The 27,937-nt window shown below is 39.5% G+C and overlaps 1 protein-coding gene across 1 annotated transcript; it reads left to right on the top strand.

Moving 5' to 3' along the window:
* The first annotated feature begins 4 nt into the window (after window positions 1-4).
* Window positions 5-27,937, top strand: LOC111598800 (apolipophorins). Its single transcript, XM_030223267.1, has 21 exons — window positions 5-84; window positions 12,780-12,953; window positions 13,655-14,406; window positions 14,530-14,689; window positions 14,752-14,995; window positions 15,053-15,885; window positions 15,943-17,645; window positions 17,737-18,080; window positions 18,141-18,351; window positions 18,406-18,764; window positions 18,825-20,793; window positions 20,864-21,022; window positions 21,088-22,631; window positions 22,693-23,311; window positions 23,419-25,684; window positions 25,748-25,917; window positions 25,985-26,083; window positions 26,142-26,701; window positions 26,766-26,966; window positions 27,025-27,715; window positions 27,776-27,937. Exons 2-21 carry the CDS (start codon window positions 12,878-12,880, stop codon window positions 27,824-27,826), a joined length of 13,011 nt encoding a protein of 4,336 aa, XP_030079127.1. The 5' UTR covers window positions 5-84; window positions 12,780-12,877; the 3' UTR covers window positions 27,827-27,937.

Genomic DNA, 27,937 nt, shown 5'->3' with positions numbered 1-27,937 from the left:
GCTTCGTGCAAAGCGGACGTTAGTTCACCTTCAATAGCGTCGAGAATCGAAAGTCAACAGGGTTTTGCGCCGTGTTAACCGGAAGTAAGGATAATTTTGCACAGTGTTGCTCTTGTATGGTGTCTTGTATTTTATCCTGTTGCGCCGTCGCATTGTTAACAGCTAAGCCAAGCTAAACTGCCGAGCCATTCAAAATGGCGATAGCCTCTGCCTCTGTCTCTGCTTTCTCTGTTAGCAATCGCGTGTTTAACGCACCGGAAGTGCTTTCAGAGCCGATTAATGCGTTGCGCTTTTTGGGCAAAGCCAAAATGCATCCAAATGTGTAAATTCGTGTAAAACTGTGCGGAAAAAACGGCCTAACGAGTGTGAAAGCAGAATGCAAAGAATGTCATTAAAGCCAGAAGCATAACTCAATATTCTGAAAAGCTTTAAAAGCGAAAAACAAAAAGAGCCAACAACAACTTTTGCAGTAACTGGCAAAAATATAACCTTAAATAATTGGAAAAACTGTGCCACATGTGAACGCAATGGAATGAAATAAAATTTTTGTACAAAAATTCAACGTGTTCAGCGCTCGATTCAATCAACAGACGATAAGAAAGTTCAAAAGTTCAACATTGAAAACGGAAAATATTTCTATAAAAGTTTTAAAAATATATAAAATTATCGCGTGTGTCTACTCTCTCTGTGTATTTTGTTTGATAAGAAACTGTGAAAGAGACGAAGAGAGAGAGAGAGAGAGAAAGAGTGCTCATCAATACTATCTAACAACATTCCCATTGCAACCATCAATGAAGATGCAAAAATCTATTTCCACTTGACGCTTGTTCAATAGTGCTTCAACCTGACAACAAAAACAAATATGCAAAACTGAACCAAATGTGCTCTAATTAAATGCAACACTTTAATTGAAATTGAATTTTATATTCCCCAATTAAATAAAATAATAATTGCAAAACGTGTTAATGTCTAAACTGATAAGTGGCTCTGAAATGCCAAGTTCAAATAGGAGCAAAGCAGCTAAGTGAAAGACACATCAAAAACTATTTCATTATTTTATAAAATGTGAAATTGATAATCAACATACAAAAATTTGTCGCCCTTGGCAATTCTTCAAATGTTTTTATAAAACATTAGCATATGCAAAAACTATTTTCCATAAAATTCAATTATGAAAATTTGTAATTTCTTCATACAATTTAAATTTCATTTTCATATTTTTTTAGCAATTAAATATTGCATATATTTAGTTGTAAATAACAGCCAAAATTAAATATTTTATAAAAATATTCTGTGTATAAAATATGAATTTGATAACCCACATTAAAAAAAATTTGTCGCCCTCGGGCATCCCTTCAAATGTTTTTGTAGAACATTAACATATGCGTAAACTGTTTTCGATGAAAACTCAATTAAAAAATTTGTAATTTCTTCTGTTTGTTTGCTTAATTTTCAATTAAATATATATTTAATTGTAAATTAAATAAATTTCAAATAAATTTTCTACTAACTTTAGTATTTGAGTTCTATGTAAGATTGCAATTATAGATTAGTCGCTTGGATTTCTAGCATCAATGATTAACTTTGAGGAAGTTACTCCGTTCCGAGATGAGCAAAACACAAGATAACAGTACAGATAATAGGTTCGAATGTTTGTGTAAAGATTATAATACATTTCTTTACTTTTTCGAAAGTTTAAATAGATTATTAACCTTCATTAGATAAGATGCCGAACAAATACTTATTTATGTCCAAAATTAAATACAAATCAGAATGATTTGACACAATTCTAAATTTAATTGGGAAGTGAATTCAAGAAAATAACTGATTAAGAGCCATTTCTTTATTTCTATAAAATTAAATATAGAAACATATTAAAAATGAACGTATGTATATAGTATATATATACAAAAGCACATTGACAAAATTAGAGAGAATATATGTACATATATATATTATATACACATATTATTATATATATAAATAATATTTTATGCCATTCTAACATATATATTTCTATGCTACATACATTATATAATATATTCCCATTTTTTCATTTACTAAATTGAAAATAGTATGTATAATTGCATTTGCCTAAGGAACATCGTTACCTGCTCGATTTTGAGTATATTTAATATAAATTTACAGCATAATTAAATTTATTATGCTAACAAATTTTACACATATGCACGTGTTCGAGATAAGTTATGGCTGTTAGTGGCGCATAAGATAGTTATTGCCCAAAATTCTTCGCACCCTCTTAAGCTGCTGTCAACTGCAGAAGACATACTATTCTAGATATATATCTATATATACATATGTGCATGTACGTGTGGAACATTTGTTCAAGGCAAGCCAACTAACTGCAACTCGTTCACTTTGCTTAACTTCCCGAAAAATTTGCGCACAAGTGGTGCAGAAGACAACGGAATCCAAGTAAAAGACAGCGCAGTTCCTTTTTTCTGGCACCTACACTCAGGTGGTTTTTTTTTGTATTTTTCTTATTTGCCCGTGTACCACGCCGCGTATGATTGTTGCGTTCAAAAATTGCATTTCAGACAGCAGCGTTTGAGAAAAAAACGTTGCATATGTATGAAGTCTCTGCACGTGTATGTATGTGTAGGTGTGTGGGAAAAGCGACAAATGTAAAACAGTCAAAGATGCTATTTTAAAAGCAGGTAAAAGCAACGCCCCAGGTAAAACGCCAACATTATTTTCGTCTTTTGCCATTTGTGTCTGCTCACATTAAAGCTAAAGGCAATTATATAATTTTATGGAAAACATTTGCACACTTGTTGTTTAGTCCAAATCAAGTGAAACTCAAGTGCTGTAACTATAGAGGATTCCTCTTTCATTTCTTTCTTTCTCTGTGGACAATATTGTCTTGTGCCAAGCGCATCAATCTACTTTAACCCGAAGGGGTTTTTAGGGCGTGCAGACACGTGCCGACATATTTAGCTAAGCAGGCGACACCTTGGGGGAAATGTGATGGAGTGATGGATTTAGCTGTGAACTCAAGGAACTAGCTAAGCTGTGGGCTTAGTGTGAAACGATTTGTGTCATGTTTGATTTAAGACAAAGACTTAAGCTAAAGCATAAGTTAAAGAGACAATGCGATGTCCTTTGACAAGGCTCAAGTTTAAATATAATCAGCTGAAATGTCTTCTCTCATTGAGACATATGAATGGTGTGTATAAAATATATTTAAGCTTTGACTTATCACATTATTGGTCAAGTATTTGGGTAAAATATATATAAGATTCTATTTCTATTCTATTCTAAGCTACTCTCGCTTTTCAAAAACCTTTAATTATATTTTATGAGCCAATTTTTGTAAGACGGTACAAAACTTGTTCCTCTCCTGGTTGTATTCACTAAAACAGTTGAAGATATGTAAAGTCGAAAATTTATAGATTAAAGTTAACTATTTATTTAAGATTAATATATCATTTTATGAGACTATAATTGTGCTTACGTCTCACAATCGGCATTTTCCCCATTGTCCATTGAGTTGCAAGAAAACTATTGCAAAAAGTAGATATTTTGGCGGGTTTAAAAAGATATTTTTATTTTAAATAAATTATTTAAAAAGATGTTTATCCACAATTTAATTTGAAACCTATTTATATTTTGATAATCCACTATAATTAAATCAATTTTTAATATTTAAGAAACTAAAAATGTTGTAGTTTATATTGAATTTGCCATTTACCTTATTTGACACTTGTTAATAATTCTTTAGCAAGGCATAACCTATTAAATCAACTATAAACTAACATCCAATTTCAAATCTTATACATTTATTCTTCAAAAACTATCTAAATATATAAATATTGAAGATACTTATTTGAGTAAGCCTTTAAAATAAATTTAATAAAACAAGAATTTAAAAAATATTTTTTAACTTTTTTAATTACTTTTAATAATATAAATAATACTAATAAAATCTTATTATACATTATGTGAATAATCTATTTTATGCATCAAAAGTTTAAACATGTTACGTCTCAATATGAATATATATTCAATATTAAATCAAATTTCAATCGTGCCAAAACACCAAAACATAATATTATTATTAAATTCACCACAAAATTTGTCAGAATAACAGTATAAGGAAAATCTTCCATACATAAATATTAAATAAATTATAATTTTTGATCGTGAAAATTAACTCATTTGAAAATTTAAATTTATTTCTTTATTTTTAGCCTTTATATCAAACAAATATATTTAATTTTATATTTTTGTATCTACTCAAAAAAAATTTAAGAACTGAATTGATTTACGATATTCTTAAAATGTATTAAAAACATATTAAATATATTTGAAGAATTAAATTTTTTAAATTATTCACAAAGCTTATAGGTACACAGCATAAACCTAAAAATTTAAATATTACATGTCTTCTTTCGTGTTATCATAAGATTATCCATGAGAAAAACAGTTGAATGAATCAAGATGTAAATTAAGCTAACAAGCATTAAACAGTCGATTAGATACACAAAGTTTTCGCATGTTTTTAAATTGAATAAATTAGAAAGCTCTAGAATTTCTTGCAATTTCGATGCATACAAATTTTTAACACTTTATAAACTTGAGACTCAATTTATTTGTTGAAAGAGTATTTTATTTATTTACGCTTAAGCTGGCCGAAACTCTGTGCCATAATTATGAATCTCATATTTGATAGATTCATAAAGACAACAAAAGCCAATTAAATGTTCACTACGAATACGAATTTATTCAGGTAAATAAATATTTAATGTGCACAAATAAATATAAACAAATGTGAAGTGTGCAGAGTTTTGCTTAGTATAAATGCCAGACATGAACTGAGCTTAAGGCAAACACATTGGCCAGCTTACATTATAAGCCTCGACACGCAACTTCCCCTAAATTATATCTAAGTACTTGTGCACTACACACACTCACTCACAGACACACACACACACACACACCGCACACACATACTCTGCAGTGTAATTATCAAATGAATGGATGATTCCGCATGTCTGCGTACAAAAGTTTCGCACAGTTCATTGCTCTGGGCTGTGGCAGTGACTTGCGGCAAGGGAATTGCTGCCCCTTGTATCCCGCGTGCAACGTTTAGTGCTCGAATCAATACGCATACGCACTGTTGTACACTGGCAAACATTTGCATAATTCGGCAATGCTCACTTACATACCCTTTGCACAGTTGCAACAGCGATCGGACACAAGTTAAGGGACTAAAAAATAAATGTGGAATTATGTAAATTTATTTGAAAAGTAAAAAGTATACGGCTACTGTTCCCATTGGACGTGCAGCCTGGCATATAAGGTGTTCCCAAGCATTTAGCGTGCACTTTTATACCACATCCATTCTCGCTCGCTAGCCAGCCAGCCAACTAGCTGGCTCGGCCAATTCTCTGCGGGCTCAGCCAGTTTGTCTGACTGCTTTTGGCCTGGCTCTATGCCGGTTTTATGTGGCTTAAGTCGTTCGCACTAACCGCCTGCCTTTTTGCCTTGTTGCGCTGCTGTTGTGTTGGCCGCAGTTGTTAGGCTACTTAGATTTTTGTTGCATGGCATGCTCATTGAAACGCTTCGGAGGGAATATTGATTTTAGGTAAATGTATGTAACAGAGAGAAGGATAAATCCATTAGCTACATATAGCAATGAGGTAGTAAGAAATAATTAAGTTTGCCTTGCCTTTAAGGCTGAAAGGAATTCTATCTTAGCAATTTTCAAACAAAGAAATTTCTTAAATATAATTGTATATTTAATAATTAAATATATACATTTTTTTATATTTTAATACCATCAGCTCAAGACAAAATGCAGGGCATCTCTTAGTCAGACCCTTGCAACTAGGGCTCATGTTTTAGTTGCGTAGTCTTTGTCGCCACACTGTTGGGTTTACTTGGCTTTTATAGCGTTGTAATTAAAAACAAAAAAAAAACAAGTAAGAAAGCTCTAGTCGGGGTGCCCGACTAGGAGATACCCTGATCCCAGTCCTTTGAGTTTTGTAATATTTTCCGTAGTTTGTATCGAGTATTAAAAAAAAAAGAAAACAAATAAAAATCGACATTGCGAGACCAGGATTCGAACCCGGATTATTTGCGCAACGTGCACAAACTCTACCAACACCGCCACTTCATAACTAAAAAAAAAAAATAAATAAATAATATAAAACAATAAAAAACATTTCATCTCCTCTGGTCTCGAACCCGGACCAAGCTGCATCCGAGAGGTGCCTCTACCAACGCAGCCACTGCCCTTCTTACGCGAGCTGTTGCAAATTTGAACATAAGTAGCAGCTAATAATTCAGCACAATTCAATCGCAATTTCAATTCTTGGAATAGAAAAGTATACACGCATTTGAATGTATGTGTGCACACGCATAGGAAAAATGCGTGCGCGTGGCGCTGCTGACATGTGCTTTTGCAAATTGGCCAAACGTTTTGTTTAATAACTTCTGTTTTACTTAATGGATTTTAATGAAATTTTCAGCATATGATCTACATATCCTATTGGCTTGGTTGAGATGCAAACGCCTTCACATAATGGCCCTAGTTCCAACTAAACTTAAATTCTAAGAATTTGGGGGAATTTGGAGCCGGTATCCAAAATCCAACAAAAATCAAAATTGCATAAAATATACATAACACTAAATACAAAATTTGGAGGCTCTAGCTCTTAAGACGTTCGAGATATAATTTATTTACTGCATTTCAATAATGTTTTTATTCGATAACAATTAAATGCGAATAGTTATCGAATATTTGAAACAAACTTGACCTGCGCGTGCTATACACGGACCTACAAAAAAAATTTCAAGTCTCTAGCTCTTATAGATGCTGAGATCCACGCGTTCACACATACGGACAGACGGACAGACGGACAGACGGACAGACGGACAGACGGACAGACGGACAGACAGACAGACGGACAGGGCTCAATCGACTCGGCTTGTCGTCCTGATCAAGAATATATATACTTTATGGGGTCTGCCACGCCTCCTTCTGCCTGTTACATACATTTGCACAAAACCATTATACCCTGATTTCCCATTTTTAATGGGATCAGGGTATAAAAAAAAGAAAATGATGACCCAAAGTTTAGTTGGCTTGCTCGCCCAGCCCAGCCGCAGCTTAAAACTTGTGTTTAACGTTAGCCAAGTTTTCAGACTTTTTAAATGGCATCTAATTGATATACATATATATGATTATGTATATATATATATGTATATATATATGCACGTGTTGCTGCTGCAACTCTAAAACATTTAAAGCAAACGACTTATGTGCAGAAACTCTTATAAACTTGTTAACTATGTAGCTAGAGCTTTAGTAGTCCGACAAAGAATTGCTGCAGTTGAAAACTAAGGCAAATTATATTAAACTTGTGTGAATGATTAAGAACTATTACAAAAACTATCCAAATCCTCTTTTTAAGTCGTCCTTATGCTCTCAATATTTGGAAACAAATAGTTAATTTCGTTTGTATAAGATGAATCTACAATCAGCTTAAGGTAAATTTCATGCGTCTGCAATGGTATTTTAAGTTCTTTCGTTGCTAAGGCCTTCTTCTTTCATAGGAAAAGCAATTTCGGCATTTGGCCAAACTTCGAACAACTCTTCAATATCTCTTCCCTTCGCTTACATGGAACACATGTTGTCGATTGGGGCCATAATCTGAACGCATTCTGTTGCAATTTGGCATTGAGTGCAGTAACTGAAAATCATGCCGCTGGCAATTTTAATCTCGTTTATTAGCCATTTTTCAAGTGTTACACATAATTTTCAATTTTGCAATTTCTCGCCCAGGCACCAATCGCATTTAGTATTGGCACAGGGCGAGCACCTGCAGCAGCCGGTGCAGCTCCCACGCCCACATGCCTTTGTCTTTATCGAACATGGCAAAAAAAAATGCTGGCACGTGTTGAACAGACAGCGGAGAGGTGCGTGAAGGCAATGACGAAACATGGCACCCATTTGGATGCCATTAGTGCCAGCCAGGCTAGCTGGCCATGATGGCCAGACTGCCTGCCTGCTGAACCAAGAAAAACAATGGCAGCAGCAGCAAAGGCAACAACAACAACAGCAGCAGCAATTCAACCAACGCAGAGCCCGAGAACATAACAAAATTTGTTTTTTTCTTGCTGAAAAAGTAATAGAAGCCGCTGCAAACGCATATTGGTAACAATTTTTTCCTGTCTCTGTCTAAATTTTTAGTTCCCTTGTTGCAGTCAGCAAAGCGCTTTAAAAGGCGTGGCTGGAGGGACTTAGCGTTTGTGGTGCAAACAGCTTTGAAACTCTGTGAAATTTGTGTCTCTGTTGACGTGGTACCGCTGAATGTTGTTGTTGTTGTGAAACTTTCAATAAGCGTTAAGATAGACGTGGACATGAACATGCAGCAGTCACTGTTCACAGTAAATGTTTACAGCAGTCACTGTTTCGAGATACGAACTACAATTTGATTGGTAGCAGCAAATGCTCAAAGCTCTCTGTTGATTCCCTTTGCATATGCAAGAACTTTCCCTCATCTCTGGCTTTGTTATTAGATTTGCAGTTCACGACTTACGGACGCCCTGCACCACCCAGAAGTTGCATCCTTAAGCCTTTACTATTCACTATGTGTAGCTGCCCCCACGATACGCTTGCAACAAACGTAATTGCATTTAGTTGAGAATTTATGCTTGTATTAAATTTATACATTTCTCATACCCTTACACAGGTACAGTAAAACGGCAAAGAAATATGAAATCATTTTAAAGAACTTTTTTTTATTTTATTTATCTCCACTTTATTAAGAAATTTTCCACTTAGTTTGAGTCTGCTTTAAATAATTCGAATTCTATATTTGTTAAGCTTTTTCCGTTTCAGCTTTTTTTAGTGTATTATTCATTCAGAAACGTAAATCTGAGAAATCATCTCATAAAATAGTTTGACGAATGGGATTTTAATTCGTACTATATAGAAAATTGATGAGATAATTATTTATAATTATTAATATTTATAATTAGTTCATTGATTGCTGAACAGAATATTGAGCGCTAATTTTATATTTCTTTAAAAATTTGCATATTAATGAATCAATAATTGTTTATATTTTGCAAATTCATTTATAGAATTGAATTGAATATGACTAGGATTATTTTGAAAAATTCGCTGCCATTTCAAAAATATTAATGCTATACATGTATATATATATGTATTTTTTGTTTTCGTTTTTTAAGAGATTCAATTATATATTATTATATTATAATATCTAATTATATATCCATAATTGCAAATTACTTCAATCCTCCATTACATATATTTAAAAAAATAAAGAATTTCAGCTAACTCTCATTGTTGTAATTATACATACATATATAACGAAAACACTTTATAATCGTCTTTACAAAGCGTATTATTAAATTCGTTGCAAAATCAACTCTTATAACTTTTTCTTGTTTTTCTACTCGGTAACAATCTGCTTAAGTTTCTACCTACGTGAACTTGGTTGCAGCATCCTTCCCCCCTCTAAAGCATCCAAACAGCTCTTAACTCAACTTCACCTTCACTTGAAAATTGCATTTTGTACAAAAATGTTTGCCATGCTCGGAAAATACTTCGCTGCAAGTGTATATACATATCTATATATATATATATATATATGTATATATATATTTATGTGTGCATGTGTGAGTATTCCCAATATTGCATTGGGTACGGCAAAATATGAAAACAAATGGCGTTGGGCTTTGGCTTTTGGTTTTTGGCCAAGTAAAAGAAATTTTGTTAGTCCAAGTTGCATTAAGACGGTCAAAGTTCGTTCGGCATTGGATGACAAGCGATTTATGTACACACTCGCTTTTAATGTTTTTTTCTACTATTCTTCGTCTTTTTGGTTTCGAAACTTTCATTTGGAATTTTATGGGGAACATAGCTACTTGTTACTTAAGCTCTTGTCAACTTTTTAAACATAAAGGCGACAACGTTTTGTCTGCCACGCACAAAAAATAAATTTATTTGGATAGATAATTACTACAGCTTATTTCTTAAACTTTTGATATATAATATGAAAGGGTTCAAATTATTTTTCACATAAAGTCCAAAAACTTAGATCTTGATAGTAGTTACAAAGTTAAATCGAATTTAATTTAACTAACCATATGAATGACGATGATCTCTTTTAATAATTATAATTTAAAGATATGTTTATACATACATATTATATAAAGTCGAAAGATTATTGCAAATTCTAATTAACAAATTGGAGTTTTGATTTATATTGAGCACAAATATACGCCTTAAAATATATTTAAAAATTTAATATAATAAGGATTTTTAAAATACACAAATATCAATGAAAACTTGAAAGTAAAACTTATATTTATGTATGTAAATTAAAATTCAAAGCAGAAAACAAAGAACTATTTTTAGTACATGCCAAGATAATTAATATTAGTTTATGATTGTCAACAATTGCAATAAGAAAATACAAATATATAAAATAAATAAGTTAGAAAACACGATGACTTATCTGTAGTATTTTGCTTGTGAAGTCAGCATGCTGCATACTAATCCTAAGTGAATCGCAATTCTTCTTCTTATGGTTTAGCAAGGAGCACGTTTTCACTTTTCATGATTATTGTATGACAAGGCAGCACCGGAACCCTAGGCAAATTAGATTTATACGCCTGAGCATTTCCATATCACAAACTCCACATTTTATACATGAGATATGAATTTTGCAATAGCTGTGCAGAAAAGCCGCTTATGAGCTTTGCGAAGAGCAGCGTACAGGATAACCTCTGCGGAGCTCGCTAACGGCCGCGCAGATATTGAAATAGATATCGACAATACAATAATGCGATTTATAGTGGACTCACTCACCCAAATACACACATTTATTCATATAGCTGTATAGCGGGTATTTAACTATATTTATTAATTGCGCACAAGCCGCGAGCACTTTTTGTGATAAATTTGCTCATAAATAAATTTTATTTTTGTATTAATGTATTGACTCGATCTTCAAATACGTGTGGAGTTTTCATCGACAATTACGATATTTACGAATACCACTTATTTTCATAAAATTTCACAACAGGAAAACCACGAATCTCACTTTTTGACATCTTATAATTAAATGCCGTCATGCTAAGTGTTGCCCAATGACCAAACGATTTGCACCAATTAGCGATATTTCCAACACTGGTGTACAGCTAGTGCTGATTGGCAAAATAGCACAGTAAATAATGAAATTTATAGCTATCTAATAAATTAAATATGCATAATATACATGAAAGATTCGTGGATCTGATTATAATAACCGTAATATATGTTAATTAATAATTTCCCAGCAGTGCTTTGTATAATACTAAATAACCGTTATTAAGCCAGTATGCCATTGGCTTTGCGTAATTGAAGCCATCTGGCAACCCTTTTATTGCAATAAGTCCCGCTTTTTGCTCCGTTTCGTGTTTGTAAATCTGAAGTTGAGACATGCTAACGCAATTAAGCGACAAATCCGTCAACGGCACGATTTATAATCATTATTTACCCTTCAAGTAAGCACTAGACCATTGCAATTCAATCTTTGGCAGCCACACACTAACATTTTGACGGGCTAGCTAAAACCCTTCAAGCCATGAAGAATTGATATGCACACTCACACATGCATATGCACACAGATCTCAATACATGTACATTGTATGTATGCGTATGTGAATGTGTGTATATATGTGGGTGTGTTTGTCTAAGTGTGCGTGCATATGCAGGTCACATGCACCCGATGTTCGCGCGCAAAAAATAGTGTTAAGTGCTTTTGCTGTTTCTTGCAGTCGAGCAATCATTGTCAGCAAATACCCAACAGCAGCCAGTAAAATAGGAACGGGTCCAGAAAGACCCACCACGCAAAGAGGAAACCACAAATGTAGCTGCGATTTATATGCTTTGCAAAGTGCAAAGAGAAGAACAAAATAAGCAGAGGGTGAGAGTGAGTGAGCAAGAGAGCAGGCAATGTAAAAAAATAACCGTTAACAATTCTTTTTCATGCTCTAAAATCAAATGCAAATGCAAATGCAAACCAACAGTTGGCGTCAATCGCAATGTCGTAAGCTCCCCCTTCTCTTAGCTATGCTCCGATTTGTGCCCACTTTATTGCTGGAATTAATGATGGAAGGGCTGCAGCTGTGTTTGCAGTGAGAGGATTTTGCTTGTTTTTATTTTTTGCTGAGCTTTCTTTTTATTTATTTTTTTATTTCGTGTGTTTTATGTTGAATCAAGTAGAAATTCAATTGATTTGCTTTGGCTTCAGCTTTGACTATGGCAAAGGCGAAATACGCAAAGGGTGTTTTAATAGTGGGCGTCTCTTTCTGCTACGCCCACATGCATATGTTGAGCTTCAAAGGAAACGAACTGCTTAACCAACAAGTGTGAAAGCGCATAAATAATTTTGCAAAATTATTTGAAATAAAATAACCGCTTTTCCAATTATGAATGCGTTGCACAAGACATGCTTCCAGCAATGTTGATTGCCCCTTCCAGTTGAACAATCTAAATAATTAAATGAAGTCAAAATCTTCATTTTACCTAATGAACTTTACAATGAGAAATTCGATTTGTTCGTGTGAAGGGGTCAATCAGTTGTAAAAGCCAAAGAACAAACCGCAAATTTTATTATGCACAAATGCAATTTGCATTGTAAATCAAATTTTAATTGAAATAATCACATACATAGCCAAAGTCTGTCAATATTTCAATATTTTAATATTTATGTTAATAAAATTTGTTTGCCTTGCAGATTACAATTTTACTGCAGCTGTCCCATGTGCGTGCTAAGCATTTCGCCAATATATAGAGCTTAAGGCAACGTTGGTACACAACCAGGCCACGCCCATAATGGGCGCAACCAATTACATGACGGCTATATGGCTGCTGTTGCTGATCATAGCAGAAAGTCAAGCAGCAAGAGAAAGTAAGTATGAATTTATTAATATAAAAAGGCAATAGCTTAAAAAATTAATAAAATGTAGCTAATTACATTTTGTTAATTAAAATAATTGAGAAAATAAAATTATATTTACAATTAAAATTAAAATGAAGTTAATTAAAATTACATGAAATATCACTCAAAATAAATAACGATTAATTCAAATATCTAATTTTTATACATTTAATTATTTCAAGTAACAAATTTAATAAATAACGATCCGAATTATCAAAATAAATGTTAAATAGTTTGAATTACTCTAACTCTCAATCAAAATATATATGCATAAATATCTAGTAATCACATTTAAGTAAGCTATTCGTAATTACTGCAAATTAAAATTAAACTAATTATAAAAAATATTTTTTTTTAAGTACATAAATTTATTTGTACAAGTCAATTTATTTAATAAATGACTCGTCAAAAAATTTAAATTTTTATTATTTTGTATAACTTATTACATTTAAGTAATGTTATATTATTTGATAACAGTTTTCAAATAATATGAGGTATTTTAATATATCGATTAAAGATATTTACAATTTATTATTTATTTACAGTAATAAATGTAAGTAATTAAATTAAATCAAATAAATAACTATTAAACATTAATATCATAACTATTTTATATTAACATTACAAAATTTGCAAATATTTCAAAAATATATTTGATCTGTCACTCATAGATCCCCTTAAGGATCCGCGAATCTGTGGTCGCCCCCAATGTGAGACGATAAATCCGAAATTTGGCTATGGAGAAAAGCTCTATAAATATGACTATACGGTTTCCGTGCGCACGGAATTTGCCGGATCCGGCGACAACAGCTCCGATCTATATTTGAAAGCGAATCTGGAGATATTCTTCCCTAAGGACTGCGAAGGCTACCTACGTATCAATACAGTTAATCTGTATGATTCGCTGCAGGAGGCGAGCAATGAGAGTGGCGCCACGGAGGAGAAACCTGCCAAAGATGTTTACGACTACTATGACAACTTGAGCGCCGAGTCCTCGTCCGATGAACATGCGTCAAACGAGTTTGAACATCTACATCCCAAGAGCAGTGAATTGTCTGTTGATCTAAGCAGGAATCTGTTGCGCTTCGCCTTCCACGATGGTCTCATAAGCGAAGTGTGTCCCACCGATGATGAATCGCCTTGGGTGCTCAACTTTAAGAAGGGCATCCTGTCAAGCTTTCAAAATACCATGTTACGTTTCGATGTGGACTTCAATACCACCGAAACGGATATATCGGGCGAATGTCAGGTACAATATTCATTGGAGTCCACCGACGACGTCTATGTAACCATACGTAAGACAAAGGATATATCCACATGTCGGCGACGCTATGCTACCCACTCGGTGCTGCAAACTACGCCGTACACATTCCGAGACGATAAAACCATATGGCCCATACTGAATTCACAGAGCTATTGTAATGTAAGTATATAAAAATATTCAAATGTAGAAAAACAAATTTGTTAATAACACTATAAGCTAAATGAATCATGAGAATCGCAAAGAAAGGTCTTATTTAATCATGTTTTTATCTATTAATTTCAGTTGACCATTGATAACAGCGTTTACCGCGATATCAACTGCTTGGAGAGCCATTTGTTGGTGCCCTTTTCGAATGGCAGCTCTGGCGCATTGACCACGACACGAAGCTCACTGCGGCTGAGTAGTGAAGACTCTTACGGCTTAAGCGAATTTCTGGATAAGAGTAAGTTGTGTGTTGTATACAAATTTTTAAATGTAATCTCAACTATTTTCTTCAATTCATAGATGTCGAGTTTGTTGAGCGGCGTTCTGCGTTGATCTTCGATCACACACCACCTGTGAAGCCCAGCCATGATGAGATCAAAGCGGCACGCGACCATCTAATGCAAATGTGCGTTGTGGGCTTTCCTAACATTCAACGCGAGTTTATAGATGTTTTCACAAACTTTCTGCAAACGTCGAAGAGTCTGGACTATAAAACGTTGACTGTGCTGCTGGAGCGTTCAGCGAGCATTTGCGATCAGGGCAAGTAAGTAGCACCCAAAAACACAGTAAGATCAGACTCTAATTGATTTATTGATTACAGAAAACACGTACTGGAGTCTCTGCCCTATATTGGAAGTACTGCATCGTATCAAGTAATGCGCGATCAAATAGTAAATGAGAAATTAACTAAGGAGATGGCGCACAGCTGGATGAGCTCGCTATCATTTATCACGCGACCGGACGAAGAGACATTGGAAACCTTTTATACCATACTCGACTATGCTAGAAACAAACTGGATCCGGAGTATACACTGGGTGCAACAGCTGTGGTGCACAGCTATTGCAAACATCACGATAATTGCGACGAGGATCTCAAGGTGGCACAAATTATCAATCTGCTGGAAACCGAGTTCCTTAGCCAATTCAAGAGATATCGCGGTGATCGCAAGCAACGCGAACGTTTAATTATACTGTTGAAGGGTCTCGGAAATATTGGAGTTATATCCCCTGGATTTGCAGAGCAATTGCAGTTGATCATTGACAATAATGGGGTACCAGTAGACATACGCTTGCAGAGCATACTTGCCTTCAGGCGCGTCGACTGCTTCAAGTATCGCAGCTATTTCATGGATAAGTATGCCGACTACATGTTCAATTCAGAGCTGCGTATCTACAGCTATCTGCAGACGATGCGTTGTCCGGATTATATATCTATTGGCTCCATCAAATCCATACTGGATAATGAGCAAATTAATCAAGTTGGCTCATTCGTTTGGTCACATCTCACCAATTTGGCCAAATCCAATTCACCGGTGCGTATTGAAGCGCAGGGCTTGCTCCTAAACGATGAGCTTGCTGACAAGTTTAAGATGGATATACGCAAGTTCTCCCGAAACTATGAGCACAGCCTGTTCTTTGATGAGTACAATTTTGGTAAGCGAATGTGCTCTAATCGTATTCAATCAATATTTAATTTATCCATATTTTTAGGCACCACAACCGATGCAAATCTCATATTCGGCATCGATTCCTATCTACCTCGAATGGCCAGTGTCAATTTTACCGCCGATCTGTTTGGCCAATCTGTTAACTTCTTTGAGTTTAGCGCACGTGCCGAAGGCTTCGAGGAGTTAGTTGCAAATGCCTTTGGCCCGCAAGGCCCGTTGAATGGTAAACTGCTGCGCAAGAAGCTCGCCTTTCTAAATCGCTGGCTGGGCAATGAGAGCGCCGAGGATGATGATACTTTAGATAATCTGCTCAATTTGGATAGTTTGCGGCTTAAGCGTAAGGCAGCACAAAGCTCAGAGTCCGTAGAAGATGTTGACTACAATTTCGAAGATGAAATTGCTGATGCTCCTCGATCAAAACGCGATGCAGATGCTACTGCAACGGCACGAAAACAGGGCATTGTGCGCAATGTTGACCAATTGGGCTATAAGCTGAAGTACGACTACAACAATCCGCGAGCACAATTTGGGCTGCGCGTTTTCGGCAACGATCTGCGCTACTATAACATCGAGTCCATGTCGGAAGTGGCGAAGCTAATTACGGAGTTCAATCCGTTCTATCAGGCGCAAAAAGTACTCTCCGGCAAGACCCTCAATTACAGAAAATCGCGCGTATTTCTCGATGCCTCATATACCGTTCCGTTAGCGGTGGGCATGCCTCTGGCTATACATGCATTTGGTGCCTCTTCTATTGATTTGAGCATATCGGGTAATTTGGATAAATTGGACGTTGATTGGCATTTCGATGTCCAGGGTCACTTCAAGCCCTCTGTCTCTGTGGATGTGATAACCACAATGCAAACGGACATGTTCTGGGGCCAGTCAGGCATCAAGGTCAAGAGCAATTTGTACTCCAACTCGGAGGTGGAGGCCAATCTGAAGATGCGCGGCCGAAATCTTGTTTCCTTTTCTTTCAACCTGCCGCAGGATAAGAATGAAATCTTCAGTGCACGCTCTGAGCTGCTGGTGGTTAAGCGTGATCAAGAGATGCCACAGGCGGGCATCGCGAAACGCAGCTCCAATACCACATGCACCTGGCCCGTGCTGGACAAAGCAATTGGACTGCAAATGTGCTCTCACTACAGTGTACCAGATCTGAGCAATACAACAGAAGCTTTGCCCAGTTTATTGTTGGCGGGACCGCTCAACTTTAGTGTTATACTCAAAAAGTCCGATTTGACGGCCAAAAAATATGTATTTGAATACAACTGGGATCAGCAGGACGACGACAATAACATTACGTTGGTATTCAGCACGCCTGGCTCCCAAATTCCTCGCATTCTAGTGGCTAATTTAACAAGTGTACCACATGCCCTAAATGCATCTGTTGCCTTTGTCAATGGCAAAAACCACGCATCTGCTGGATGCAGATATAATAGCAATCCAGATTACAGACGTCTCGATGTCTATCTGGACACTAATGGCAATCGCTCACTGGATCTTGGCATGGAGCTGCGACGCTATCAAGACTTTACTGCCTGGATCTATAAGCCACGCATGCTTTTGACCATCAATGGTGTGAACATAACGGGCCTGGTCGGCTCCATCAAGATCAATGAGAAGAATGGCATCAAGCAGCACGACATTGATCTCTCCTTTGAGACAAAGAAGCTGCAAGCTCTGGTCAGCGGTAACATTGTGCAAAGCGAGGTGACGACCTCAACGAATATGACTGTGAACTATAGGGTAAGTGCGTCTGAAGGAACCCGCAACAGGAAGAGCTTAATTACCTTTTAGGAACTGCCTTCGTAATACTAACCACCAATTCCTTTTGTAGTTCCAAGCCTCCAAGATCGAAACCATCAACTTTGCTGGACGTCTAGTCAACAACGGCGATAAGTCGAAGACAGAGTATCGTGGAAATGTGAAGCTACGCACCACAGCATATCCAAAGCTTAACTTTGCCTCAAATGCTACCTGGCTGAGCCTGCAAGGACATACCGAAGGCTTCTTAACTTACAACAATGCGCCCGACTATGTCAATCCTAACTACACCAGCATGATTAGAGTTATTTTTGCACGCTCCAGCTCAGAGAATATTACAATTGAAGGCTCACGAACGCGTGCCAGCTTGGAGTTGAAGCTGCCCAAAACAAACATCGACTATCGCATATTGGTTAAGTGCGTACATTTTTTTGGCTATACGCTGCGAACTTTTCATATATCTTCTGTATTTCGTAGGCATGAGGAACGCAGTAAAAATGGCACCGAGCACAATGTCATTGTGGGCCTGAAGTATGCGCCCGAAAAGGAAGTAACTGGCCTCTTCTCCGTACATCTGCCACGTCGCAGCCTCTTTGCCATTGATGCGTATATGAATGTGTCTGTGCCCGATTTCAATTCCTGCACGGCTAGTGTGAAAGTCAACGAAAAAGCGCCCAAGGATTATATGGTTAGTAAAATATTGGCAACATTATACTTTGACTCTATATCTCTTATTTTTTAGGTGTTTATCAATGGTTCTTGGTTTACGGGGCACTCGATAGCTGTCAAGGGCAACTACAAGGATCGTAGTTCGCGTTTGCAGGCGCTGCTTCATTTGAAATTGATCGTGGAAAGTCCGTCGTTTGAGACGACCTCAGTGAACATGGTGTACAGACGCAATCAGCTGCTGATCTTCTTCGATGTGCAGAGCAAACACGGCAAGGATCCCTATGGACTGACTGTACAATATGCATCCAATGCGCACAATCGCAATTCCAATGCCGAGGTGCGTCTAAAGATTAAAGAAAAGGATTACTGGATCAATTCGAAATTGCTGTCAGAGCAGCCCAAGCTATTACAGGTGGAGATACACATGGACAAGTAAGTTCAGTGCTTAAATCTACATTCAATTTAAACGTTCATTAATTAAAATTTGCTTAGACTTCGGGATATACACATTAAATTGGGTCTCCTTAACATTGACAAACGCAAGGAGCTTTCGCTGGATCTGAAATGGGATGCCAATCGCGATCCCTCAGAACGCTTGGGCCTGCTCATGGAGTACAATAATCCGGGTAATAAACATTACGACGGCAATGTGATGATAACCTATCCGGAACGCACAATAAACTGTGGCTTCAGCACATATACGGGTGGCCCCACATACTATGGCAAGGCTCAGGCCTCCTGGAGCATCACAGAGGCCATTGAGTTCAGCTATAACGCAGGCATTATGCCCGGCAAGGACCTTCACAATTGGTTGCATGCAGAGGTCAATACACCTTTCGACGGCTGGCGTACGAATACACTGACAGCTGGAGTCTACAATGTGCAAAATCTGATATTGATCAACTCAACGCTATCGTGGGCAGAAGATCAAAAGTTGCAACTGGGCTATAAGAGCGATTACGATATACACGATCAGTTGGTTAGCTTTGATGTGCGATTTGGCATCAACAGCACCATCAAAGACATACCCACCATTAATGTGAAGGTTGCGCACTGGCAGGATCCAAAGAAAATCGATACAGATCTTTATCTTAGCTACAAGGGACAAAACGATACCTTTAACACCTACAGTGTTAAATCCATCTGGGATGTAATTCGCAATCAACGTTATCAGAATATTTCGGGCACTGTCGCCCTGGTCAGTCCATTCGAAGGATATCGGAAGGGCGGGCTGGCAGCCATGTTTATGTTAAACAACAAGCGTGAAGTGCAAGGTGCAGCCTCTTTGGAGTTTGATGTACGCGAATTTACACTCACGATGGACGGCTATGTGCGGAAGTTCACGGATAATATGCTAATAATAAATATCACAACGCCCTTGGAGAAGTTCCGCACTATTCACGGACGTTTCGGCTTGAATGAGAAGAAGCGACACGCTGTGGCAGAGGTGCGTGCACCAACTGCTGCGTTGGGTATCGAGGCGCTGGCGGATATCAAGAATTTACTTGACTTTGATGTTAAGCTCAGCGTGGCTACGCCCATTGAAAGCTTCCAGCAAGCGGCCGTGTTCGGTCAGGTTAATACGGAGCGTGTGGACATGCGCGGCATATGGAACAATTCAACGTTGGGCTTCACTGGCGTTTGGCATATGAAAAATATGACAGACTTTGAATACTCGTATTTCGTTTTCACACCTTTGGCTGGGTTCGAGGAGAATGGCTTCATTGCACAGGTGCTTAAGCGGGAGAATTTTATATTCAAGCTGCATGGAAAGCTCTCCCACTATAAGCTGGGCGTCAAGATCAATGGCCAACCCAAGCCGAAGCTGGTCAATCAGTTGAGCAATCAAAAGATGTTGTTAGATTTGCACTTTGATGATGACTTCCAACCACCAAAAATACCGGTTGACGAAGAAGCCGAGGCAGAGGAAGAGGAAGATTACCTCTCCTACTTGGTTAATTTCGAGGTGGACACGCTAGTCTGGCCCACCATACTTGGCGAGGTGGATATGCAAGAAAACATGGACTTCTACTTTATACTGGGCAATGTGCATCTACCCCAAGGCCGCGTAGAGTTCAGGGATCGTCTGTACTTCCCCGACTATATTAATGTGCTCAACGTTCTAACCGTGACCACACCCTTCGACATAGCCAAGGACTTCAAATCTGTGGTGGAGTATCACATTGATTTGAATTTCAATGCCTTCTATCAGCGCGTGTTCTTCATGATAAACGATGACAAAGCTAAGGTGCAGCAAATGGGCTTCGAGGTTAACTACACCAAAGTGGTGGATAATGTCAGGCCCAAGGCTTACAATGTCGAACTGAAGCTAATTACGCCCTACAAGCAGCTGCCCGAAATTAATATATATGGCAAGATCGAGCTGGATGACAATGCCTACAAGGGTAACATTACCTCGATTACAGCACACACACATCTGTCTATGGCCGCTGCTGTGGAGGTGGGAACTGCTTTTCCTCTTGATCTTATAAATTATATAAATTATTATATATAAATTATTTTGTGTTTAGAATGAAGACAATTTCCTGGAAACATCTATTGGCATTCTGCTCGAAACGAACGTTATACCGCACTACGCCTGCAATGCCTACTTCAAAAAGGACTTTTCTGCAGTGGACAATATTATCGACATACGCTTTGAAGTCACCGACAATGGCGTGGTTAACAAGGTAAGTCGATCGACCAGGTTGGATCAATATAGTTGTTCATTCACTCATATAACGATTCTCTTTAGCTGCAAATCGAATCGGATTGGCATACAGATCCTGCTTATTATGTCAATGTCAATGGCAAGGTGCATACTACAATGCTGCCACTGCAACTGGCCTCCACTTCAATTAGTGCCACAAAGGGGCCCAGTCCTCAGTTAAACTTCGATCTGAACTTCCTCAGTCGAGATGGTCAGAGCATTGCATACGGCACGCGGGCCAATAAGAAACAGGATGTGTTCAATGTGGAAGTGTGGACACCGTTGAAGAACTACAGAAACATCTCCATGCACGGCAGCATTGTTCGCAATCCACAAGATCCGCAACGCTACGATGTGATGGGAAACCTGTATCGCAATATGGCCACCTATGACGTGCGAGGTGTGGTTCGCATGAAAGATACCTTGCCAATCGATGTCACACTGCGTGTTCAGCCCAAGTCAGGCGGTCGCGATGGCGTCATTGAGCTGAACATCAATGAGGCGGGGCCGAAGAAAATTCGGTTCTCCTTTAGCGCCATCGAAGATGGCAAGATGTGTCAGATATCTGGTGGATATAGCGTCAGCGATAGAAATGGACCCATGGACTTCTCTGTGTTGGTTGAGAGCACAGAACCGGAAATCGCTCGTATCAATTTCTATGGCAATCTGAAGGCCGTGGAACAGGGTCGCCTGGTGGGTGATGTGAACCTGCAGACACCATGGAAGCAGTTGGGCATTGATTCAGTGCATCTGCACTCCGAAGTGGGTGTACGAAACGATGGCGGCAAGATCGTCGGCGAGTATCAAATTGGCAAGTATATTGGACGCGGCAGTTGCGTGTGGTCCTGGATACTGGCCGAGAATATGCAGCTAGTGCTGGAGAGCTATATGGAACGTCCCAAATCACAGCCGCGCATCGTGCACGCCAGCGCAAAATACTTGAATCCGGGCAAGACATTCCTGCAACTGCAATCAGGTGGCCGTCTAAGTGTCGATTCTAAATGGAATCTGGATGTGAACGGCAGCTTGCAATACAAGTCGTCCGATGACCTCCAATTCGCTGTGCTCACCCAGCTGCCATTGCCTGTGGGCGATATCCACAAGCTGAGCGGCAGCTATCGCGGCAATATTATTAGCAAACAGCTAAACGCTCCAGAATTCTACATTCAGGGCGGCTATGAAGCATTGGAGGCACAACGCAAGCTTTCAACGCATTTCAGCTATCACAACGATACGAAATCTCTCCAGGGTGTGGCTCATGTGGGTTGGGGCGAAAAGAAGGATATGTCGGTCATCGAAGGCGACTTCACCTTGTTGCAAAAGCAAAATTATCGCCGAGAATTCCAAGCGAAGTTGACAACGCCCCAGTTCAAGGGAGAACACACATTCGGACTGAGCGGCCACTACGACAAGTCCAATGCGGAATATCTCAACTTGGTCTGTGCCTTGGATTACCCAGCAAGTCGTCGCATAACCGATTTGGATGTGTCCTTCAGTTCACTGACCAACATGCATGGTGTAATCAACTCAACCACGCCTTTCCTCAATATATCTTGGTTCAAAACAGATTTTGAATTCACAACAAAGAGGTAAAATAAAAGAAATGTGCTTTAACTATATATCAAAACTAATCCTGAATCTTTCACACAGTGGACAAAGCTATCGCTACGTGCGCTGCAACTGGCCCAAGGACAGCGCCTTCTTTAAGTTGAAGAGCAACTATGACAGCGATAGCACCAATCACAATTTAAATGGCAACATCGAAATTGAAGTACCATTGACCACGAGACATCGGGCGGACATAGTTTACGGTCTGCAGGAACGTGCCAACCTGGATTCGGGCAATCTAAAGGTTGTCTACAATACGCAACAAATATTGGATGGCAAGTACAAGCGTGTGGAGGTGAAGAAGCATCCCTTCTACAAGGACACAACTGATATAACACTGGAGAACGATATGAAGCCGCTGGGCATACACTACGTTAGCACGAGGGATATCCGCAATGCAGGTGCACCGAAGGACATCAAGCACATTGAGGTCTTCGAGCTGCGCAACACAAAGAATTTCAATCTAACGGGAGAGCTGCATGCGTTGACCACTGCCACTGCTCAGGAATTCAAGGTGGTGGCCGTACATCCAAATCGTGCCGTTATCTTGACCACCCGGTACGAGAATGTCAATCCACATGTGGTCAAGCAGCATGCCAAGATCGAGCTATCGGAGACAGCCTGGATAGGCTATAACTTGGAATTGGGCAATTTTAGCACGGTGAGCAAATACTTAGCTTAGGATGTGTGGAACCCTATTTAAAATATAATTGATTTCCATATTGGCATTATATTTGATTTTTGGCTAATCTCTTTGTATTATTTTAGAACGGCAATGAATCTCAGCGTTACGCACTGGAACTCTTCTATCCGAAACGCAATCTTTCCTCCGCTGGCTGGTATTATCTGACCGATAAGCAATTCAATGCTGATCTGCGTTTGAAATGGGCTGGTACTGGTGCTCACGAAGAGTCCAGGAAGATCCGCAGCAACTTCCAATGGAGAGCTGAACCATTGCATAGGGGCGAGCGGGATCATCAAACATTTAGCTGGACGGTGGCTCATCCGTACCTCGAGAAGGACATCAATTGCAAGGCCACGTATTACCGTGGCTTGCAGGATCTACTTAAAACTCATTTGACCATTGACTATTCTAAGGATCCCGCACAGTTGATTACGCTTGGCGCTCACCTGCGCGATTTGTACAATGAAAAGGGATACACGAACTATACGTTGAAGATCTATGGCTATCATCCGGCATCGGAACTGGACGTTGAGATGAATGGTACGCTGGTGGCGCGGCCTTCGTACTATAAGACGGAGTCAACAGCTCACTACAAACGCGACTATTCACCCTTGTATGGCAAGTTTTTGGCTCTGGTGGATCTGAATAAACGTGAGCTGGAGTACGAGCGTCGCTCGCCCTACCACGCCGTGCGTCTTTGGCTAGTGCCAACTGTAGAGTATCCGGTATACGGCCTGAATGCAACTATTTGGGACACACCCGACACCAATCACACGGGCTATGTCTATGTAAATCTAGTGGATCGCACTGCACGCATGGATTTCAATCTGACTGAGGACGCCAGCCAGAATTTGCAAATGGTGGGCTATATACCCGATACTCGTAGTGGTTATCTGGACATTTGGCGCAATTATGAGGAAATACGCATCATTGATGTGAGCTCTTATCTGAAGATGAACCATTCTCGCCTGATCACAGGACGCTTCCATTGGCGTCCCAGCATTAGGGACGAATTGCGGGAGAAAATCGAAAGCATGAGTAATTCGCTTTACACCTCCTTCTCGGATGGCATTGATTTCTGGATCAAATCTCTATACACCGAGTCAGTGGAATCGATGGGCGTCATCTGGGGTACAGCCAAGGAATACAACAAAAACTTTATTGACGATATTAGCCAGCTGAGCGTATTGGAGGAAGATCTTAACGATTTGCGGCTTTTTGTCAATCAGTCGTACGAGGCAAATGATTTCTATATCAAAAATGTGGTCAACTTTACGCTGACCATATTGGACGAGCTGGCTATCAGGGATCACATCGAGTCGGTGCCAAAGATATTCTCGGAGCTGTGGCATGCCATGGGTGATTCGGGCAAGGCGCTGCGCAATAGCATTGTCTGGCTCATAGAAACCATTAAAACGACCTACAACAATGTTTTAGATGCCATCACTCGCTTTTTCCATGGCGAAAGTCTAACCTACATATCGACGCTCATGGGAAAGGGCATAGAGAAGTATGATAAGTTCGTCAAGGAGCTGCACATCAAGTTCATAAAATACATTGAGAATTTGTGGAATAAATTCTGGCGTCTGGCGGAGACCTATTGGCTGAGTGTACTCAAGCGCCTCGAGCCGCACATGTTCAAGATCATCAGCTTTATAGAGACCACACTCTGGGATCTGAGCAAGGAGGTGTTTGACTTCATATACAAACGGACCAACGAACTAGCTGAATCGCCCTATTTCAATAAAATGTCCAGCTTTACTGCCGATGCGGAACGCCTGTACAGGGATATCCAGGCGAATGATGCTATTACGAATATTAAAAAGTATTCGACGCTGGCATGGAACTTCATCAAGGAGAAGTATTTCAAGCTGGTGCCATTTGGAGCTGAGCTACATGAGGTACTTACGGAAATCTGGCAGGAGATCAAGGAGCTACAAAAGATCGAACAAGTGCAGGTCGTGGTGCAAAAGTACAACGAAATTGTAGCCAAGTTGGAATGGATAGCCGATGAGCTGCAGCTGGAGTATCGCATCCATCAACTGTATGGACTGTTGCGCAACAAGTTCCGAAACTATGCGCTGAATGCTCTGGAAACGGCGGACATGTACAGGGAGGCCAAGACGAAGTTCATCTTTGATCCGGAGGTGGGCATCATTGATCTGGAACAGAAGCTGCCCATGTCCTGGCATGCATTCAATGAAACCCCCAAATTTGAGGAGATACCCGAATATAAAATGCTGTCCAAGGTGAACAGCTTCCTCAGCGAAACCAACTCCTCGATCATCATGAAGCTGTACAATATGAGAACCCATCTGGATCCGAAGACCTGGCTGCCTCCCTACTATTGTATGTAAAGCGTAGCAGATTGGCTGAGAGTTGTATTATAAAGTTTACATTACAAATTTTCAGCACGTGCTTTACTCATCGATTCACGTCACTATATGACCTTTGACCAGCGTTTTGTGGGCCTCAATTTGAATTACGAACAGCTGCAAAATGGTGGACGCAATGGACGTTGCAGCTATCTGTTGGCACACGACTTCTTCAAGCGTAACTTCACGCTGTTGCTTGAGCCAGCGGTAAGAAGAGACTTGCTCAATTCTTTTGCCCTGACAGATAATATCGTACAATTGTATTTCTCTTTAGGCCCAGCCCCTGAATGGCCGCGAAGCAGGAGATTTGCCTACGCGCAAGCTGAGCTTCATTGCAAATGGAGAGCTTATTGAAATAGATCTTGGCACTGATGTAAGTAGAACATTTTATAGATTCTGTTCAATTCTTTGAATAATTTGTATGCCCCCAGCACATTAGCATCAATGGCAATCCCCAGCCCATATTACCTCTGAAGCTGGGCGCTGTTAACATTTATCGTGAGTTAGATATTCTGTCCATCATCTCGGATACACAGTTCAGTCTGCACTGCAATGTTCAGTTTGATCTCTGCTGGTTTGAGGTGAGCGGCTGGTACTTTGCCAAGACAGCTGGATTGCTGGGCACGCTCAATAATGAACCCTACGATGAGTACACAATGTCCAATGGCTTGATAACGGCACAAACACAACAGTTCACCGATTCCTGGAGTCTGCAGCGTTGCCAGCAGACACAGTTTGTCAAACCGTTGCCCAGAAGTCCAGAAGTGTTGCAGATATGCAACAGGTTCTTCCGTTCGGGCATTTTGTCTGCTTGCAGTGCTGTCGTCGATTCGGCGCCTTTCTACGAGATGTGCCTGGATCTGGGCATGAAATCACAGCCCATACGCCCGGGTCATCCAGCTATAAAGGGTGCCTGTGCTGCTGCGCTAGCCTACATCGAGACTTGTACCACGTTCAAGGTGCCCATGCGTGTGCCGGATCAGTGTGTGTTGTAAGTGCAGAGCTGATACCTCAGACAATCCGCTCACGCTAAACATTTGCAAATTATTTAACAGCTGCCAGCTGGCAAATGGTTCGTATGTGCCGGAGGGCAAGTTTATAGAGCTCAGTGGTGCGGATATACCGCGCAGCAGCGATGTGGTATTCATAGTGGAGGCTAAGTCTTGTAATCAGAACCTCAAGGAGACCAAGAGCATTATGAGTGTCGTGGCCAGCATTGAGGAGCAACTGCAGGCTGCTAAGATAACCAACAATCGGTGAGCAATATTTCCCGGGGCTTCTCTAGTTTATCGTTTAATTCTGTTTCCCTTCTAGCTATGCGGTTGTGGCCTTTGGTGGCGTTGAGCCTTACGATAAGCCGCGCAGCATTATCTACGAGCGTAATGTGTTTACATCCAAGCCCGATCAACTGGCGGAATACTTTGCGCATATCAACACAGGAAATGGCACCAGCAAGGATATCCTGCTTGCCATTTCAACGGCATCGCGTCTGAACTTCCGGCCAGGTGTATCGAAGACCTTCATTTTGCTCTCGTGCAGCAGCTGCTCGCCGAAGGACATGCGCTTCGATTACACCTCCATATTGCAGTTCATGCTGGAGGAGAGCGTTAATTTGCATATTTTGGCGGACACCGAGTTTGATTTTGAGCGCACCAAGAAACTGCGTCACTTCTTTGGCTTGGACAAAAAGCTGGTCTACTCGAAACGTTTCCCCGAGGGCGATGAGGAGACGCGCAGCCAGGTGCACATACCCAAGAGCAACTTAGGCATTTGCACATCACTTGCGCTGGAGACAAACGGATCGGTATTTAGTGCACGCAAATTGGCGCCGGAGCGCAAGTATCCGATTATGCGATTTGCCACTATTTTTGCCAAGCGTGTTGCACAGAGTGCCAAGCCCATTGATGCACAAACCTGTGAGTGCTCCGGCCACAATTCGGGCGTGGCGTATGTAGCCTGTTCGCCACAGGAGTTGCCTGAGGATAAGGGCAATCTGGATGATTACGTAAGTGGTCTTTGCATTCACTAAAGGAACTTGATTCCCAAACTGTTTTTCTCTTTTAAGGACGTTTTCGACGACTGGGAGTGGGAAGACGAGATAGATAAAGAGACATAAGCGAACACATTTAATTAAGTTTGTATTCGATTAGTTAATTAGTTAAACGATGTAAAGTTTTTGTCAAATAACTAAACAATATTTTGTAAAAATAAATAACATAATGTCGAA

The sequence above is a fragment of the Drosophila hydei genome, unplaced genomic scaffold (genome assembly GCF_003285905.1).
Source record: "Drosophila hydei strain 15085-1641.00,03,60 unplaced genomic scaffold, DhydRS2 tig00000149-arrow-pilon, whole genome shotgun sequence".
Classification (NCBI taxonomy): domain Eukaryota; kingdom Metazoa; phylum Arthropoda; class Insecta; order Diptera; family Drosophilidae; genus Drosophila; species Drosophila hydei.
This window is presented reverse-complemented; position numbering and strand designations above follow the sequence as displayed.

Excerpts from the sequence above, each read along its gene's own strand:
- LOC111598800 (XM_030223267.1), top strand. The coding sequence starts at position 12,878 with ATGGGCGCAACCAATTACATGACGGCTATATGGCTGCTGTTGCTGATC. Across the intron at positions 23,312-23,418 it reads AATTGGGCAATTTTAGCACG|AACGGCAATGAATCTCAGCG; the intron begins GTGAGCAAATAC and ends GTATTATTTTAG. Across the intron at positions 25,685-25,747 it reads CTGGCTGCCTCCCTACTATT|CACGTGCTTTACTCATCGAT; the intron begins GTATGTAAAGCG and ends ACAAATTTTCAG.